At 40.3% G+C, this 19,328-nt stretch overlaps 1 protein-coding gene across 1 annotated transcript in view; it reads right to left on the bottom strand.

Moving 5' to 3' along the window:
• PHF12 (PHD finger protein 12) overlaps nt 1–19,328 on the bottom strand; it is a gene marked incomplete in the record, with an annotated part of 410,674 nt that overhangs the window by 290,268 nt on the left and 101,078 nt on the right. Inside the window, 1 exon segment of the mRNA XM_053706179.1 lies at nt 10,942–11,329. Coding sequence (XP_053562154.1) covers nt 10,942–11,329 — 388 coding nt within the window.

Below are 19,328 nucleotides of genomic sequence, written 5' to 3'. Positions count from 1 at the left end.
AATCACATCCAATGCAGCAGTCATAAGACCTAGAATTTCCATGCATAAGGCTACCGAAGGGAATGATTGAGACTGAAGGTTTCGATAAGCTGAAACCAATTTCAGACGCCTCTTGTCCGTCAGAGACAGAATCAAGAACACTGAATCTATCAGGAAACCTAAAAAGGTTACCCTTGTCTGAGGAATCAAACAAACTTTTTGGTAAATTGATCCTCCAACCATGTTCTTGAAGAAACAACACTTATAAAAGACTGGAAAGGTTCTTTCTAGAGAAAATGAGCAAAGGGAATTGAATCCAATGCTGTGGCCATAAGACCTAAAACTTCTATGCATATATAGCAACTGAAGGAAATAATAAAGACTAAAGGTACCGATAGACGGAACCCAATAACATTATCCCTTGTCTGATTGAGACAAGGACAGTGACACAAACTATCTGGAAACCTAAAAAAGGTGACCCTTGTGTGAGGAATCAAGAGCTTTAGAAAAGAAGATCCTCTAACTATGTCCTGAAGAGTAAGTGAATCATATGAGATTCCGCATCCTCAGAAAATAATCTGAATGAAAACAGAAAAATGAAAATATGCATTTATTGTATCTAATGAAAACAAATAATGCTATCAAAGACCATAAAAAGGCAAAATAGTTTGAATAAAACTACAAAACCCGGTTCCTCAAAAGAAACTGGAAGAAATACCCCAGAAGATTCCAGGTCTGAGCAGCGCTTGAACCCCATGGGTGCCCAGCCATGCTTCAACAGTACCCAAAATATATAGGACAGAAACACAGTTAAAGAAAGTGTTAGCCTTGCTGGAATAAAATCAAAGAAATTTGGACAAAATAAATTTCAAAGAAGCCTTAACCTGCCCCTTACCAGCCAAGCTGGAATATGGCACGTACATCGCAAAATTAGGGAGCTGATTTCGAACTCCAATTATAGACATGTTACTTGGGAAAGAACTCAGGAATTCGTTCCTTAATAAGAACAACCAAACTAGTATAAGCTTAAAGTTTTAGTCTTAGAACTCAACCTTGAAGCCCAGAGTAACAGTTAAGAATTGAATCCAATTATAAAACAAATAATTGATCATCTTAGAACAAAGGAAATATGGATTTTTTTTTAAAAATCACAAAATTCTTCTAGCTAAAAAAGCTAGACATAGATTAACCCTCATTTGCGAAAATATTCAATAAAATGAAGACACAAATGAAATTATTAGCATGATAGTTCAGTTTAAAGGACCAGCCAATACAGTGGACTTGCATAATCAATAAATGCAAAACAAGACAAATGCAACAGCACCTAGTCTAGTAAATGTTGTCCCTTTAACAATGCTAAAATAAATCATAATCTGATACTTGATCTTAAAGTAAACAGAGAAAATGAAGCAATTGCAATATCCAAATAAATCACAGGACCAAGAAAAGTACCTGAAACTAAATAATTTTCCATAAATAAGATACAACTATCTAAAGGAAAATAAATACTATTTTGCTATAGAAACAATAGCATAATTAGTAGAATTAGAGATAGCCCCAATAAATTGGAGAACCCTCCAAATTGAGTTTAACTGCTGGCAAAGAATATAGTTTAAAACCTTTGAAGAAGGAATAAAAGAAAATTCTCAGCCTATTCCATTCCCTAGTATAGGGAATTGGAAAGAAAACCTCTAAAGAAATAAATAGGCAGAAATAATGTCAGCTAGTCTTAAAGAACTAGTTACCTTAATATCCAAAATAATCAACACCTTTTCAACAAAGAACAAATGTACTTTAATAATTGAAAAATAATAAAAAAAGTAGATTTGTTAGTGTCAATATCTGATGAAGAAAATTTCTGAAAAAAAACATCAGAGAAGGATAAATCAGTATGTTGTTGGTCATTTGAAACTTCAATAATTAAAAAAGTGAAAAAGACCTAAAAATTTTATTAGAAGGCACGAAGTCAGACAAAGCCTTTAACATAGAATCAGAAAAATATTTCTTATAAGTCTTCTAAATATTTCTTGTAAGAAAAGAAAATATATAAAGCATAAATACTAATGGATTCCGCATGTAAAAGTATAACATATCTTATTACAAACCATAGCTAAAGATAAACATTTATAACATTTAAAATAAATGAACTTAGCTTTGGTAGAACTGAAACTCAGTTAAGCGTTTTTCCAAAAGTGGCTTCTGATTCAGAGTCCATGTGAGACATCTTGCAATATGTAATAGAAAAAACAACATACAGTATAAAGCAAAATTGATCAAATTCCTTAAATGACAATTTCAGGAATGGGAAAAAAATGGCAATAAACAAGCTTCTAGCAACCAGAAGCAATAAATAATGAGACTTAAATATTGTGGAGACAACAATGACGCTCGAATTTTTTAGCGCCAAAAAAGCCGCCCACATTATTTAGCGCCTAAATGCTTTTGGCGCCAAAAATGGCGCCACATCCGGTAACGCCGACATTTTTTGGCGCAAAAACGTCAAAAAAATGACGCAACTTCCGGCGACACGTATGACGCCGGAAATGACAAGAAAATTTTTGCGCCAAGAAAGTCCGCGCTAAGAATGACGCAATAGAATGAAGCATTTTCAGCCCCCGCGAGCCTAACAGCCCACAGGAAAAAAAAAGTCAAATTTTAAGGTAAGAAAAAATTGAATTATTCATATGCATTATCCCAAATATGAAACTGACTGTCTGAAAATAAGGAACGTTGAACATCCTGAATCAAGGCAAATAAATGTTTAAACACATATATTTAGAACTTTATATAAGTGTGCCCAACCATAGCTTAGAGTGTCACAGAAAATAAGACTTACTTACCCCAGGACACTCATCTACATGTAGTAGAAAGCCAAACCAGTACTGAAACGAGAATCAGTAGAGGTAATGGTATATATAAGAGTATATCGTTGATCTGAAAAGGGAGGTAAGAGATGAATCTCTACGACCGATAACAGAGAACCTATGAAATAGACCCCGTAGAAGGAGATCATTGAATTCAAATAGGCAATACTCTCTTCACATCCCTCTGACATTCACTGCACGCTGAGAGGAAAACCGGGCTCCAACCTGCTGCGGAGCGGATATCAACGTAGAATCTAGCACAAACTTACTTCACCACCTCCACAGGAGGCAAAGTTTGTAAAACTGATTTGTGGGTGTGGTGAGGGGTGTATTTATAGGCATTTTAAGGTTTGGGAAACTTTGCCCCTCCTGGTAGGAATGTATATCCCATACGTCACTAGCTCATGGACTCTTGCTAATTACATGAAAGAAATAGATACTGCAGAAATCTGACCCTTCAGAGAACTGGCAGACAATACTTTCTCCAGTCCTTCCTGGAGAAAAAACTAAATCCTAGGAATCCTGACCCTACTCCAAGAATAGCCCTTGGATTCGCACCAATAGAGGTATATACGCCATACCTTATGGTAAATTTTTCTAGTAACAGGCTTGCGAGAGCCTGAATCATGGTCTCAATGAACGACTCGGAAAAAACATGCTTAGACAGAACTAAGTGTTTAATCTCCAAGCAGTCAGCTTCAGAGAAAACGAGATTTGGATGAAGGAATGGACCCCGAGTTAGAAGGTCCTTCCTCAGAGGCAGCGTCCAAGGTGGAAGAGATATCTTCACTAGTTCTGTATACCAGATCCCGCAAGGCCACACATGAGCAATTAGAATTACCAAAGCTCTCTCCGGTTTGATACAAGCAATGACTCGTGGAAGGAGAACAAACGGAGGAAACAGATATGCCAGACTGAAATCCCAAGCAAATGCCAGAGCATTTATCAGGACGGCCTGCGGATCTCTCAACCTTGAACCATACCTTGGAAGCTTGGAATGTTAACCTGGAGAACACCTCCGGATGGAGAGCCCACTCCCCGGGATGAATAGTTTGTCTGCTCAGGAAATCTTCTTCCCAATTGCCACTCCTGGAATTTGAATGGCATACAGCAATTGTGACCTTCTACCCACTTAACAATTTGAGCCACCTCCTTCATGGCTAAGGTACTCCAAGTTCCTGCCTGGTGGTTGATGAAAGCCACTGAGGTGAAATTGTCCGACTGGAATCTGATAAACAGGGCTAAGGACAATTGAGGACAAGCCATAAGAGCATTGTAAAATCACTCTCAAAGCCAAGATGTTTATGGGGAGAGCAGACTCCTCACAAGTCCATAGTCCCTGCGCCTATAACAAGTCCCAGACTGCTCCCCAGCCCAGCAGACTGGCATCCGTGGTCACAATCACCCAGGAAGCTCTACAGAAGCATGTGCCCTGAGACAGATGCTCCTGAGAAAGCCTCCACTGAAGAGTCTCTTGTCAACTGATCTAGTCTATCCTCTGAGACAGATCCGAAAGGTCCCTGTTCCATTTTCTGAGCATGCAAGATTGCAAAGCTCTCAAATGGAATTGAGCAAAGGGAATGATGTCCATGGATGCGACCATCAGACCAATTACCTCTATGCATTCAGTCACTGATGGCCGAACTGTAGATAGAGGCAAGAATTTTGGATTTTCTGACCTCTGTCCGAAATAATTTCATAGATAGGGAATCTATGATGGTCCCTAAGAAAACCACCCTTGTAGCTGGAACAAGGGAACTCTTTTCCAAATTCACTTTCCATCCGTGGGAACGTAGAAAAGACAACAAGATCTCTGTATGAGAGTTTGCTTGTTGAAAAGATGGCGCCTGAACCAATATGTCGTCCAGGTAGGGCACCACAGCAATTCCCCAAGACCTGATCACTGCCAAGAGAGCCCTCAGAACCTTTGAGAAAATTCTGGGAGCTGTGGCAAGGTCAAACGGAAGAGCCACAAACTGAAAAAGTTTGTTTAGAAAGGTTAATCTCAGAAATATGAAAAATTCCTTGATGAGAACATGAAGATATGCATCCTTCAGGACTATGGTCGTCATGAGCTGACCTCTTGGACCCAAGCAAAAGTGAAACAAATGGTTTCCATTTTGAAGGATGGTATTCTGAGAACTTGATAATACACCTTAGGTCTAGAATGAGTCGAAAAATTGAGTAGAATCCAGGCCCCGTTCCCTTACTGGAACTGCACTATCGCTCCCAGGGAAGAAATATCCTGAATGCAATTCAAGAAATTTGAATTATTTTTGTAACCCTGAGATACTAAGTGCACAGTCCAAGGCTCTGGAACATCTCAAACCCATGCTTAATCAAACAGTCTATTCCTCACTTGATTCGATTCCCAGACCAGGGCAGACCCTTCGTGCTGACTTACTCAGCTGCAGTTTTCTTAGATTGCTTCCCCTTGTCCCAAACTGATAGGGTTTCCAAGATGTTTGATGTCCTTTAGGCCTGCTCTTCTAGCTAGACCAGGACCAAATAAGGTTTTACCCTTGTAAGGAAGCGTCAGAAACTTGGACACAAAGGTAACATCGGCCAAGATTTTGAAAACAACGCCCAGGACAATGAAGCCAGGCCTCTTGGCTTCCAGACTAATAACTTGATTAGCATAAAAAATAAAGGAATTGACTAAAGTCTTAATCTCATCTTTAATCTCCTTTAAAGGAGTTTCTACTAAAATTGATTCAGATAAGGCGTTGCACCAATAAAATGACGCACTCGAGCCATAGGAGAAGCATACATCTCCTTCAATAAGCCTCCAGCATATTTCCAAGGAATCCTAAAGAAGTTTCTAACCTCTATAGGGATCGTTCTCTTTAAAGACAGGAGACATATTAAGTGTACAGTCTCCAATACCTAGAAGACAAAAAGCACTTACCTGCAGTCCGGACGGCCGTCAGGAGGACAGCTTACAAATTGTGAGAGGACACATACTCCTCACAGAGACCTATAGAAAAAAGAAAGACCGGAGTAAACCTACTCTGGCTTTCTATACCATGGGCAGCAAATATGTTTGGAAAACGCAGCAAGGCCCACCTTACAAGTTCATAACTGCTTTAAAGCACCACTACACGGCTATATACTACAAATAACCATATATTTGGCCGTTCAGCCCAGCCTAATTTATATTCGCAGGGCGTCTGAGCTCATAGATTTTATATTAGAAGTCTAAAGGCTATGGGATAGCGGCAAGTAAATCAACTCTGCCTAATGTTGTGGCGCCCTTTGCTGAGATCTCTGAGAGCGTCCATCTTTTAACTGGCAAGGAGACTTCATTGCAAAAGCAAAAACAATCACAAAGGATACTTCCTAGTGTCAAGGAGCTACTAAATCTATGATTGCGGAGTTAGAGAGCTTCTGACATGGAGGTACTAATTCCACTCATATAACGGCAAAACATTTCCATTTCATATCCTATTCCTTGGACACAGACCTGGAGCCTAATAGACTATCACCCTTTCAAGTTTAAACATGGAGACTAGGATTGAGCTAATACTTAGTAATCTGTGCACCGACATCAAGGAAGATTTTCAGAACCTAACCGCAGAAATAGAGGCTATTTTTGATCCTCTGTGCGCTACCTATGTAGCCGCTGATCGTATTCCAAGGCTCCAGAACGTTTGAGCAGAGACCTTGCCTTTTCGGTCAGGCGATTCTGAGCCTTGATAGAAGTAAACTAACATGCTGAAAGGGCTAATAGCAAATCAGCCAACCGATCTACTAACTTTACCTAAGTATGCTACAGCATTAAAGGAGACAAAACCCGAGATCTACACAACGATCGTCTTGCAGACTGACCCACTACCTATATCTCATGGTCATGTATGGATTAGCTGGGGACAAAGCGTTAGCGGTGTGACAGGTTTTCTTAGATCTGCACTTGCAGAACACCTACGACATGAAATGCTGCTAACAAAGGAAGGAGATCAGCTTCAATCTGTTCAGAGCGGTGCTCTTGAAGTGAATGGGAGTGTAAGTTCCTGTATCTATGCACCGGGAAAATATTCTTCAATATGGTCTTCCTTGATATGCCCTTTGACAGTACAGAGATGCTCTGGAATTGGTTACATTTTGCTAATATCTGGCTGACTCATAATTATTTATCTTTTTTGTGAATTGGTGTGGGTTGGAATATGAGTGGTACCTGGTGATGAGTAGAGGAATCTGTTTTTGTTTTTTATAATGCGCACACTACTTCCTAAGTGACTAACGCTGGTTCATCTTCATATTTAAAATCTAGTTTGCAACTTCAACATTGACTGAAGTACATATAAGTCTGAAAAGTTGAGTCTATATCAGATTTGATAGTTGTAAGCTATGCCTTTATAGATTACCTAATACAATTTGCTTAGCACCTCTAGAGGCTTCTTTTAAGATATGTTTCCGGAAGGTAAGTTGTGCTACCTACTAACTTCCGCAACAATATCCTAGATGTGGTATGTGTGATGTTTTCAGTTTTATGAAGGCTTTTTTGTTTATCTTATTACGCCCCATCATCCAGACCATATCATTTGCTAGCTATATTGATCAAAGGGAGCTTCCTAAGGATATAGCTAGATGAGTTTCTGTGCTTTAACATTAGGAACTGTTTATGATTACTTTAGTGTCAGATGCCTTAGATTCCTAAACCTATATGTGACAGTTATCTTACACAAAACTTACAATTTAGTTTGCATTTAACTGGTTCATATTGTATTTGTTGGTTTAGATATCTATATTCTATTATAGACTTTGTACATGCCTAAAGTATGTCTCATTCCTCTCACAGGCTCTAATTTGAAAACTAATGTTATTAACATGTTAACGTACTATAGTGTGTTATACTACTTTACACCCACGAAGGAGCGCTTACAACTAAGACCCAAGCATATATGTCTTTCCATATATCTGAGTAACCGCTACAGAAGAAGCAGCCTATACTTTTAATACTAGAGCATACACTATATCTTACACCGAACACAATTTATAATCTTCTATCATTTATAATTTAAGGTAACTGTCTGAAACTATATGTTGTACACACTGATATAGATCTGGCTCCTGCAGATATGAAATGTCTACGCCTCAATATTAAATACCCCTCTAGGTTCTCGCTATATTGATGTATTCAGTTCTACATAACAAGATGCTCCCTGTATTTAATATATAAGTGTAGCTTCATATTTCTTACATATTTGTATGTGGGTATACAAACCTTTTTTTCTGTTGATCTAGATAGCTATATACTACTATGAGCTTTGTACATGCCTATTAGTATCTAAAATTCCTCTCACAGGCTTCAATTGGAATGCATATGTTACTACCATGTTGATATATATCATTTCGTGTTACACTACTCTACACCCACTAAGGAGAGCTTACAGCAAAGTCCTCAGCATAGGTATTGTTCCATATATCTGAGTACCTGCTACAGAAGAAGTAGCTGATATTTTCACCATTAGAGCATACTCTATAATTGGAGGTAATTGTCTACAGCTATATTATTTTACACACTGATATAGACCTGACTCCTACAGACTTGAAAGGTCTACGCCACAATTATCTGTGTGATTAATACCTCTTTGGGTTCTAACTATATGGGTGTATTCTGTTCTACATAAGATAGCTCCCCATATTTGATATATAAGTGTAGCCTTATATTTTTTTTTTTATACCATGACTTGCTGAGCTGGAATATACACCGCTATAAGTATGTAACTATACCCAATTATAATAATCTTGGTTCTGTTATTACGGTACGGATTCAAATAGGATGCCTGTTATGTACCATAAATACTTATTGTAATAAGGGAGAGAGTAGATCTTTAGACACGGTATCGGGGTATTTGATCAGATAATCACATGCAGCTTGTAATGTAACCTTCGCTATTTTGAATGATGCCAGCGGCCGAGAAAGCAACTTGGGCTTAACTTGCATACATCTAGTGCTTATGTCATATCTCTTGTATACTGAACATTTTTTATTTACAAGTTTTATAGATCTGGCTTTGAGATCTACTATATCTCGCTACCAAGGCTCTATTTAAAAGATACTCTAGATGCATAGAATCCTACTCATTGTGCTATTCACAACTGGAAAGTGTTTGAATCTGTCTTCTACATATCTTATTACCAGTGAGGAAGCATGTAACCCCCTACTACTCATACTTAGTCTAATAGGTCCAAGAGTGGCCACCTAGGGTTGTCAGGGGTACGATATGTTTTCATTATCACTACAGACAAGGGGACTCATAGATTGTTATTTATATAAATAATTAGGTTTGTTTACCTTTCTCTATAGGCAATTAAAGTTTCTACTCAGAGCGCCCTGTAAATATATTATATAATGCAAGAATTTGGCAAGAATTTGACTTCAATGACAAATATGTTTCTACAAACTAAAAAATTTATTTTTATTATGTGCTCTTGATGACTTAATTTTGTATTTTGCCTGTTATTGTTTATAACCACAACAAAAAAATATAAAAATTAAAAAAAAAAAAAAATTCTTCAGACACCAAAACTTCACCTCCTCCATTGTCAAAGGCAAAGAGAATGACTGGGGATTATGGGAAAGGATACTTAACAGCTCTGCTGTGGTGCTCTTTGCCTCTTCCTGCTGGTCAGGAGTGATATTCCCACTAGTAATTGATGACGTTGTGAACTCTCCATATCTTAAGACAGAAAAAACCCGCTAAAATGTGTACATAGTGCATAAGTTACAGTACACACAAGTCTTACTAAACATGTAAGCTAATCAAGTGACATTGGGAGCACAGTACTTACCTGAGACCACAGAGATTTACATTAAGCTCTGGTAGAGCATATGACAAAGTGGCTTTTCATTTGCCTCAGTCAACATACAGGAACTCCATCTGCTCTATATACATACATACTATTGTTGCTATGCTATTTCATGTATAAATATTCTGTTGCTCATGTACCTGTATTGACTAGCTTATACCTGCCTTTTAGAGAGAAATTACTGTTGCTCTTAGATCCCCGGTATATATACTACCCAGGTATAGCTCCTATGGGTTCTTCCTAGGAGTCCTCGGGTCAGTAGGGGTGTAGTGCATACGGCTCCGTCTCTCATTATTACTTTGCTGTTAGTTTGAAGTACTGCATTATTTATGTATTGTAGATGCTTGATCTGAAGTTTAGATCCCCATTGGTTTCTGTCCTGGTGATACCTCTTGTGTTTCTAGGGGGTCCAGGGTCTAGAAGGGGTGTAGCTGACGATTTCAAAGTCCTTATTCAGCTGTTATTACAGCTTTTGTTTTATTTTTCACTCTGATGCAATGATTGTCAGTGACCGGTCACTCGATTAGCTTACATGTTTAGTAAGCCTTGTGTATACTGTAACTTATGCACTATGTACACATTTTAGCGGGTTTGTTACCATTTTTGTAGGTGTTACAGTGTTCTAGAACACATGATGTGTAATGTATTCTTTTTGATCCTTACTCTTACCAATGATTAAAATTACAAGAGTGTGCTGCAGTCCCTGTCTTGTTGAGATATGCTTACTTACGTATCTTTCTCTCTTTTTTGAACATTTGTATTCATTATAAAGGGTATGCACCGCAGTTCTCATTTAGACTATCAGGTTACAATTATTCCTGAGATTTATTATGTTAAGGCAAGTTAGATAATTGGAAAATAGTTATTGTGGTAGTAGCCTGCCTAGAATCCTTCTCCATTACACATTTCTCTAATTTTATACAATATTCCAATTAACTTATATTACTAAATTTGCTTTATTCTATTGGAACCTTATTTTTAAGAATAAACCTAGGTAGGCTCATAGAACCTTAGGAACCTGCACTTGTCTAGTACTTTATGGCAGAAGTATTTGCAACAATGGGTTTAGCATTGTTATACAATATTGCAAACAATACTGATATTATTATTGTTAGGACTCCTGAGGTCCTATGATCATTCCTAGGTTTACTATTTAACAAGTAAATAAAAAGACAGACAATGCAATCTACCCAATTTGTCTTAACTAAATAAAAAAATGTTACAGATAATAGAGGCAATTGAGAAAGAAAACTAATTTTTTTTGAGCGAAAACTTCATTACTGACCTGGAAGTGCTGTGGTGCAGGTTAGTTCATTGGGCAGCTGAAACTGGGTGGGATTTCGTTCCATAGCAGCTGCAATTAGCAACTGGAACGGTCTCTTTAGCTGAGCATGACCATACTCTGACTCCAGAGAGGGGGGCTCATCGTCTACATCAATCATATCCTCATCCATGTCATTTGGCTCAGAGGTGGGAGTATCCGTGCTGGCACTTGACGTAGGAGTGCCTGGACGGCTGACTCTTCTCTCCAGCATTCTGGCTTGTGCAAGGGCCCGGTAGCTGCCAGCAGCTCTCTCAGGAAAATCCAAGTCAATAGTGGGTGATACTGTCCTCCGTCCATACCTATCATACAACCCATTAACTTGCCCCAGCTCCTTCTTTCGTTCACGTTTCTTGAAGGAAAAAAAAAAAAATTAAAACAAGTTTATAAAAAACAGAATTTATGTTTACCTGATAAATTTCTCCTACTGTGTGTCCGGTCCACGGCTTCATCCTTACTTGTGGGATATTCTCTTCCCCTACAGGAAATGGCAAAGAGAGCACACAGCAAAGCTGTCCATATAGCCCCCCCTCTGGCTCCGCCCCCCAGTCATTCGACCGACGGTTAGGAGAAAAAGGAGAAATTATAGGGTGCCGTGGTGACTGTAGTGTACACAAATAAAAATTTTAAACCTGACTAAAAGCCAGGGCGGGCCGTGGACCGGACACACCCTAGGAGAAAGAAATTTATCAGGTAAACATAATTTCTGTTTTCTCCTACATTGGTGTGTCCGGTCCACGGCTTCATCCTTACTTGTGGGAACCAATACCAAAGCTTTAGGACACGGATGAAGGGAGGGAACAAGTCAGGTAACCTAAACGAAAGGCACCACGGCTTGCAAAACCTTTCTCCCAAAAACAGCCTCCGAAGAAGCATAAGTATCGAATTTGTAAAATTTGGCAAAAGTATGCAGAGAAGACCAAGTCGCTGCCTTACAGATCTGTTCAACAGAAGCCTCGTTCTTGAAGGCCCATGTGGAAGCCACAGCTCTAGTAGAGTGAGCTGTAATTCGTTCAGGAGGCTGCCGTCCGGCAGTCTCATAAGCCAATCGGATGATGCTTTTCAGCCAAAAGGAAAGAGAGGTAGCAGTAGCTTTCTGCCCTCTCCTCTTACCTGAATAAACGACAAACAAGGATGATGTCTGTCTGAAATCCTTTGTTGCTTCTAAATATAATTTTAAAGCACGGACCACATCTAGGTTGTGTAACAAACGTTCCTTCTTCGAAACTGGATTCGGACACAAAGAAGGAACAACAATTTCCTGGTTAATATTTCTGTTGGAAACCACTTTTGGAAGAAAACCAGGCTTGGTACGCAAAACTACCTTATCTGTATGGAATACCAGATAAGGTGAAGAACACTGCAAAGCAGACAATTCAGAAACTCTTCTAGCAGAAGAAATAGCAACCAAAAACAGAACTTTCCAAGATAGTAACTTAATATCTATGGAATGTAAAGGTTCAAACAGAACCCCTTGAAGAACTGAAAGAACTAAGTTTAGACTCCATGGAGGAGTTATAGGTCTGTAGACAGGCTTAATCCTGACTAAGGCCTGTACAAACGCCTGTACATCTGGCACGGCTGCCAGACGCTTGTGCAACAAAACAGAGCGGATATCTGTCCTTTTAAAGAACTAGCTGACAAACCTTTATCCAAACCCTCTTGGAGAAAGGAAAGTATCCTAGGAATTTTAATTTTACTCCAAGAAAATCCCTTGGATTCGCACCAACAGATATATTTCTGCCATATCTTATCGTAAATTTTCCTAGTCACAGGTTTTCTGGCTTGAACCAGAGAATCTATAACCGAATCTGAAAACCCACGCTTAGATAGAATCAAGCGTTCAATTTCCAAGCAGTCAGTTGCAGAGAGGCTAGATTTGGATGTTCGAATGGACCTTGTACTAGAAGATCCTGCCTCAAAGGTAGCTTCCATGGTGGAGCCGATGACATATTCACCAGGTCTGCATACCAAGTCCTGCGTGGCCAAGCCGGAGCTATTAGAATCACTGAGGCCTTCTCCTGTTTGATCCTCGCTACAAGCCTGGGAAGGAGAGGAAACGGTGGAAACACATAAGCCAGATTGAACGACCAGGGCGCCACCAATGCATCCACTAGTGTCGCCTTGGGATCCCTGGATCTGGACCTGTAGCGAGGAACCTTGGAGTTCTGACGAGACGCCATCACATCCATATCTGGAGTGCCCCATAGTTGAGTTAACTGGGCAAAAACCTCCGGGTGAAGTTCCCACTCCCCCGGATGGAAAGTCTGTCGACTCAAATAATCCGCCTCCCAGTTGTCTACTCCTGAGATGTGAATTGCAGATAGATGGCAGGAGTGATCCTCCGCCCATTTGATGATCTTGGATACCTCTCTCATCGCCAAGGAACTCTTTGTTCCCCCCTGATGATTGATGTACGCTACAGTCGTCATGTTGTCCGACTGAAATCTTATGAATCTGGCCTTCGCTAGTTGAGGCCAAGCCAGGAGCGCATTGAATATCCCTCTCAGTTCCAAAATGTTTATCGGGAGAAGAGACTCTTCCCGAGACCATTGACAGGTGATCCTGAGTCAACCACCAGAGGAGTGAGTCTCTGGTTACCTGGTCTACTTGAATCTGGGGAGACAAGTCTGCATAATCCCCATTCCACTGTTTGAGCATGCACAGTTGCAATGGTCTTAAATGAATTCGAACAAAAGGAACCACGTCCATTGCTGCAACCATTAGTCCTATTACTTCCATGCACTGAGCTATCGAAGGCTGAGGAATAAATTGAAGAACTCGACAAGCGTTTAGAAGCTTTAACTTTCTGACCTCTGTCAGAAAAATCTTCATTTCCACGGAATCTATTATTGTTCCCAGAAAAGGAACCCTTGTGGACGGGGACAGGGAACTATTTTGCATAAAAAGAGAGAAGCGCTCTACCAGGAACGAACAACAGCTCAGTGGCTTGTTCTATGGCGATTTACCACCCGGAAGCAGCCTCTTTTAGACCAGTGTGCTTTTCACAGAAGAAAACTTTCTGGAAGTATATCAGTCTGATCCTGCCAAGTAAGGTCAGTCCAGCTCCGAAATACCAGGCAATTCTCCTCTGAACAAGGAACATGACAACCCCAGACGATCGTTTCGGCCTCCTATGGGCCTCGTCAGTGAGGTGCAGCCACATTCCTCTAAGCACACTGGGCAAGGAGTCCACGTCTGGTTTCCCCCATCACCCATAGGGAGACTTCCCCAGGGTCATAATAATTTGCATATAAAGAGAGAAGCGCTCTACCAGGAACGAACAATAGCTCAGTGGCTTGTTCTATGGCGATTTACCATCCGGAAGCAGCCTCTTTTAGACCAGTGTGCTTTTCACAGAAGAAAACTTTCCTGAAGTATATCAGTCTGATCCTGCCAAGTAAGGTCAGTCCAGCCCCGAAATACCAGGCAATTCTCCTCTGAACAAGGAACATGACAACCCCAGACGATCGTTTCGGCCTCCTATGGGCCTCGTCAGTGAGGTGCAGCCACATTCCTCTAAGCACACTGGGCAAGGAGTCCACGTCTGGTTTCCCCCATCACCCATAGGGAGACTTCCCCAGGGTCATAATAATTTGCATACAAAGAGAGAAGCGCTCTACCAGGAACGATCGTCTGGGGTTGTCATGTTCCTTGTTCAGAGGAGAATTGCCTGGTATTTCGGGGCTGGACTGACCTTACTTGGCGAACTCTTTTCTATGTTCACCTTCCACCCGTGAGACCTGAGAAAGGCTAAAACAATGTCTGTATGAGCCCTTGCTTTGGAAAGGGACGACGCTTGGATTAGAATGTCGTCTAGGTAAGGTGCTACAGCAATGCCCGTCGGCCTTAGGACCGCTAGAAGGGACCCTAGCACCTTTGTGAAAATTCTGGGAGCAGTGGCTAAACCGAACGGAAGAGCCACAAACTGGTAATGTTTGTCCATAAAGGCGAACCTCAGGAACTGATGATCTTTGTGGATAGGAATATGCAGGTACGCATCCTTTAAGTCCACGGTAGTCATGTATTGACCCTCCTGGATTGTTGGTAAAATTGTTCGAATGGTTTCCATTTTGAACGATGGAACTCTGAGGAATTTGTTTAGAATTTTTAAATCCAGAATTGGCCTGAAAGTTCCCTCTTTTTTGGGAACTACAAACAGGTTTGAGTAAAAACCCATACCTTGTTCCGCTGTTGGAACTGGGTTTATCACTCCCATTTTTAATCGATCTCCTACGCAATGTAAGAATGCCTGTCTCTTTATCTGGTCTGAAGATAAGCGAGACATGTGGAACCTTCCCCTTGGAGGAAGTTCCTTGAACTCTAGAAGATACCCCTGAGAGACTATTTCTAGTGCCCAGGGATCCGGAACATCTCTTGCCCAAGCCTGAGCAAAGAGAGAAGTCTGCCCCCTACTAGATCCGGGTCCCGGATCGGGGGCTACCCTTTCATGCTGTCTTGGTAGCAGCAGCAGCTTCTTGGCCTGTTTACCCTTGTTCCAGCTTTGCAATGGTTTCCATGCTGGTTTAGGCTGGGAAGCGTTACCCTCTTGTCTAGAGGCTGCAGAGTTAGAAGCCGGTCCGTTCCTGAATTGCGAAAGGAACGAAAATTAGACTTGTTCTTAGCCTTGAAAGGCCTATCCTGTGGGAGGGCATGGCCCTTTCCCCCAGTGATGTCAGAAATAATCTCCTTCAATTCTGGCCCGAAAAGGGTCTTACCCTTGAAGGGATATTAAGTAATTTGTTTTGGACAACACATCCGCCAACCAGGATTTTAGCCAAAGCGCCCTGCACGCCCACTATTGCAAAACCTGAGTTTTTCGCCGCTAATTTTGCTAATTGAAAAGCGGCATCAAAATAAAGGAATTAGCCAACTTTAGTGTGTGAATTCTGTCCATGACTTCATCATATGGAGTCTCCTTTTGGAGCGAACTTTCTAGTTCCTCGAACCAAAAAGATGCCGCCGTGGTGACAGGAATAATGCACGAAATTGGTTGAAGAAGGAAACCTTGCTGAACAAAAATCTTTTTAAGCAATCCTTCCAATTTTTTATCCATAGGATCTTTGAAAGCGCAACTGTCCTCTATAGGAATAGTTCTGCGCTTTGCTAACGTTGAAACTGCCCCCTCTACCTTAGGAACCGTTTGCCATGCGTCCCTTCTGGGGTCGACAATGGGGAACATTTTCTTAAATATAGGAGGTGGAACAAAAAGGTACACCTGGCTTCTCCCACTCCTTATTCACTATGTCCGCTACCCTCTTGGGTATCGGAAAAGCATCAGCGTGCACTGGGACCTCTAAGAATTTGTCCATTTTGCACAACTTCTCTGGATTTACCAAAGAATCACAATCATCAAGAGTAGCTAGCACCTCCTTAAGCAGGGCGCGGAGATGTTCTAGCTTAAATTTATATGCCATGATATCAGGTTCTGCCTGCTGAGAAATCTTTCCTGAATCAGAAATTTCTCCCTCAGACAGACCCTCCCTCACTGCCAATTCAGATTGATGTGAGGGTATAACAGATAAATTATCGTCAGCGCCTACTTGCTCATCCTCTGTATTTAAAACTGAGCAATCACGCTTTCTGGGAAATGCTGGCAGTTTGGATAAAAGAGCTGCTATAGAATTATCCATTACTGCTGTTAATTGCTGCATAGTAACAAGCATTGGCGCGCTAGATGTACTAGGTATCGCCTGCGCGGGCAAAACTGGTGTTGACACAGAAGGAGAGGATGATGAACTATCCCCACTACCTTCATTAGAAGAATCATCTTGGACAACCTTATTAAATGTGACAGTACTGTCCTTACTTTGTTTGGACGCCATGGCACAATTTGCACATACATTTAAAGGGGGAACCGCCTTGGCCTCCATACACACAGAACATATGCTATCTGAAGGTACAGACATGTTAGACAGATTTAGGCAGGCTATTAATGTAATAAAAACAATTTTAAACAAAACCGTTACTGTCTCTTTAAATAATAAAAAGAGCACACTTTATTTCTGAATGTTCAAAAAACTATCAAAGAAATATCCGATCTTTCTGAAATTTACACCCCAGTGTCTTAATGCTTTGAAAGTATTGCACACCAAACCCAGTCTCTAACCCCTTAAATGAGCAAACCGGAGCTAATAGTATAATTTACTGGTTTTAAGCACACTACAGTCCCTGCCACAGACTTTGCTGCGGCTTTTACCTTCCTTAGGGGTGATTCACCACAGAATAAAGCCTCCCTGAGTCCTTTTCTCAGTCATAGGACCCTCTCACATGAAGCTGCATGCACTGCCTCTGGAAGTAACTGCGCAACTGAGGCGCGAAAATGAGGCCTCCTCCCTCTGCATACCAGAGTGAAGGGGCCTTTCTGGCTAGATTTAGATGTCTAAACAACTGCCAGGCGCAAATAAACGTTCCCAAAAGTGTTAAAAGTTCACAAAACACTCCAAATGTCATATAATATGATAAAAAACTAATCGATTTAGACCACAATAGTGTCAACCAGCATAGAGCCCAATTTATAAGCCTTAATTCTGTTACTGAGTCTAAGAAAATGGCTTACCGGTCCCATAAGGGAAAAATTACAGTCTTCTAGCATTACTGGGTCTTGTTAGAAAAGAGACTGGTCATACCTGAAGCAGATAAGTCTGCAAACTGTTCCCCCCCAACTGATGTTCTCTGGTTTCAACAGTCCTGTGTGGGAACAGCAATGGATTTTAGTTACTGGTGCTAAAATCATACTCCTCTTTTAACAGAAATCTTCATCACTTTCTGTTGTAGAGTAAATAGTACAAACCGGCACTATTTTAAAATAAACTCTTGATAGAAGAAATAAAACTACAACTAACACCACAAACTCTTTACCATCCCCGTGGAGATGCTACTTGTTCAGAGCGGCAAAGAGAATTACTGGGGGGCGGAGCCAGAGGGGGGGCTATATGGACAGCTTTGCTGTGTGCTCTCTTTGCATTTCCTGTAGGGGGAAGAGAATATCCCACAAGTAAGGATGAAGCCTGTGGACCGGGGACACACCAATGTAGGAGAAATTATTTTTTTATGTCTTTATTAAACGCAAAACATAATGCATAAACCTAACTGTACTGATGAATAGTAGGAGAAAATAAAGTGATCCATGAAGTACTCCGAACTCTCTTGAACTTCAAGAAATACTAATTTTAGCCAGGTGGTCAGTAAAATCAGATGGGTTGTGGGCTCATTAAAATAGGTTCTGGGGAAAACACGGATCTCAATCTTTTTGTATTATTAACCTATCTTTGCAGTGATTTATCATCTTTAGATAACACATCTGCAGCTATAGGAAACGCTTAAAATAGAGTTTAAAAATGCATGTAGATACTTGCCCGTTTATTCCTTCAGTTCAAACAACTAGTTAATTTGTAACTACAGTGATGATTGTAAACAGCATGCTCACTCTAATCATAAAGCAGTGCTTGACAAATGTTTAAAAATTAGGAGCCAGTAAGAAAATTTAGGAGCCAGGCATATTTTTAGGAGCCAGATCGTTAGATTTGTATATAGACAAATGGAGAATAACCCAAAAAGTTAGGAGTCGGTGGGTAAAATTCTAGGAGCCAGTGGCTACCAGGCTCCTGGGTTTGTCGAGCCCTGTCATAAAGACAAAAGAATTTATATAAAAGACAATTTATGTTATCTCCTCATTAAAGGGACAGTTTACCCAAAAACTCTCTCTCCTTTAATTTGTTCCCAATGATCCATTTTACATACTGGGGTGTATTAAATAATTTACAAATAGCTCCTTAGCCTTTATATTTACATTTTAAATAGCCAATTTAACCTGTAATTATCCATACCTATATTAAAAGTTTCGATACCTAAGTATAGGCTAGAGAAACTATGTCAACACAGCCAGCAGAGAAGAAATTACACTCAGAGTGGGGAGGTGGAACATATAAAGCTCTAAAAACATAATTTATGTAAGAACTTACCTGATAAATTCATTTCTTTCATATTAGCAAGAGTCCATGAGCTAGAGTGACGTATGGGATATTACATTCTACCAGGAGGGGCAAAAGTTTCCCAAACCTCAAAATGCCTATAAATACACCCCTACCACACCACCAATTCAGTTTAACGAATAGCCAAGAAGTGGGGTGATAAAAAAAGTGCGAAAGCATATAAAATAAGGAATTGGAATAATTGTGCTTTATAAAAAAATCATAACCACCACAAAAAAGGGTGGGCCCTCATGGACTCTTGCTAATATGAAAGAAAATGAATTTATCAGGTAAGTTCATACATAAATTATGTTTTCTTTCATGTAATTAGCAAGAGTCCATGAGCTAGTGACGTATGGGATAATGATTACCCCAAGA

Source organism: Bombina bombina, chromosome 3, assembly GCF_027579735.1.
Source record: "Bombina bombina isolate aBomBom1 chromosome 3, aBomBom1.pri, whole genome shotgun sequence".
Classification (NCBI taxonomy): Eukaryota; Metazoa; Chordata; class Amphibia; order Anura; family Bombinatoridae; genus Bombina; species Bombina bombina.
Note: the sequence above shows the minus strand (reverse complement) of the source record. Positions and strands in the feature narration are given on the sequence as shown.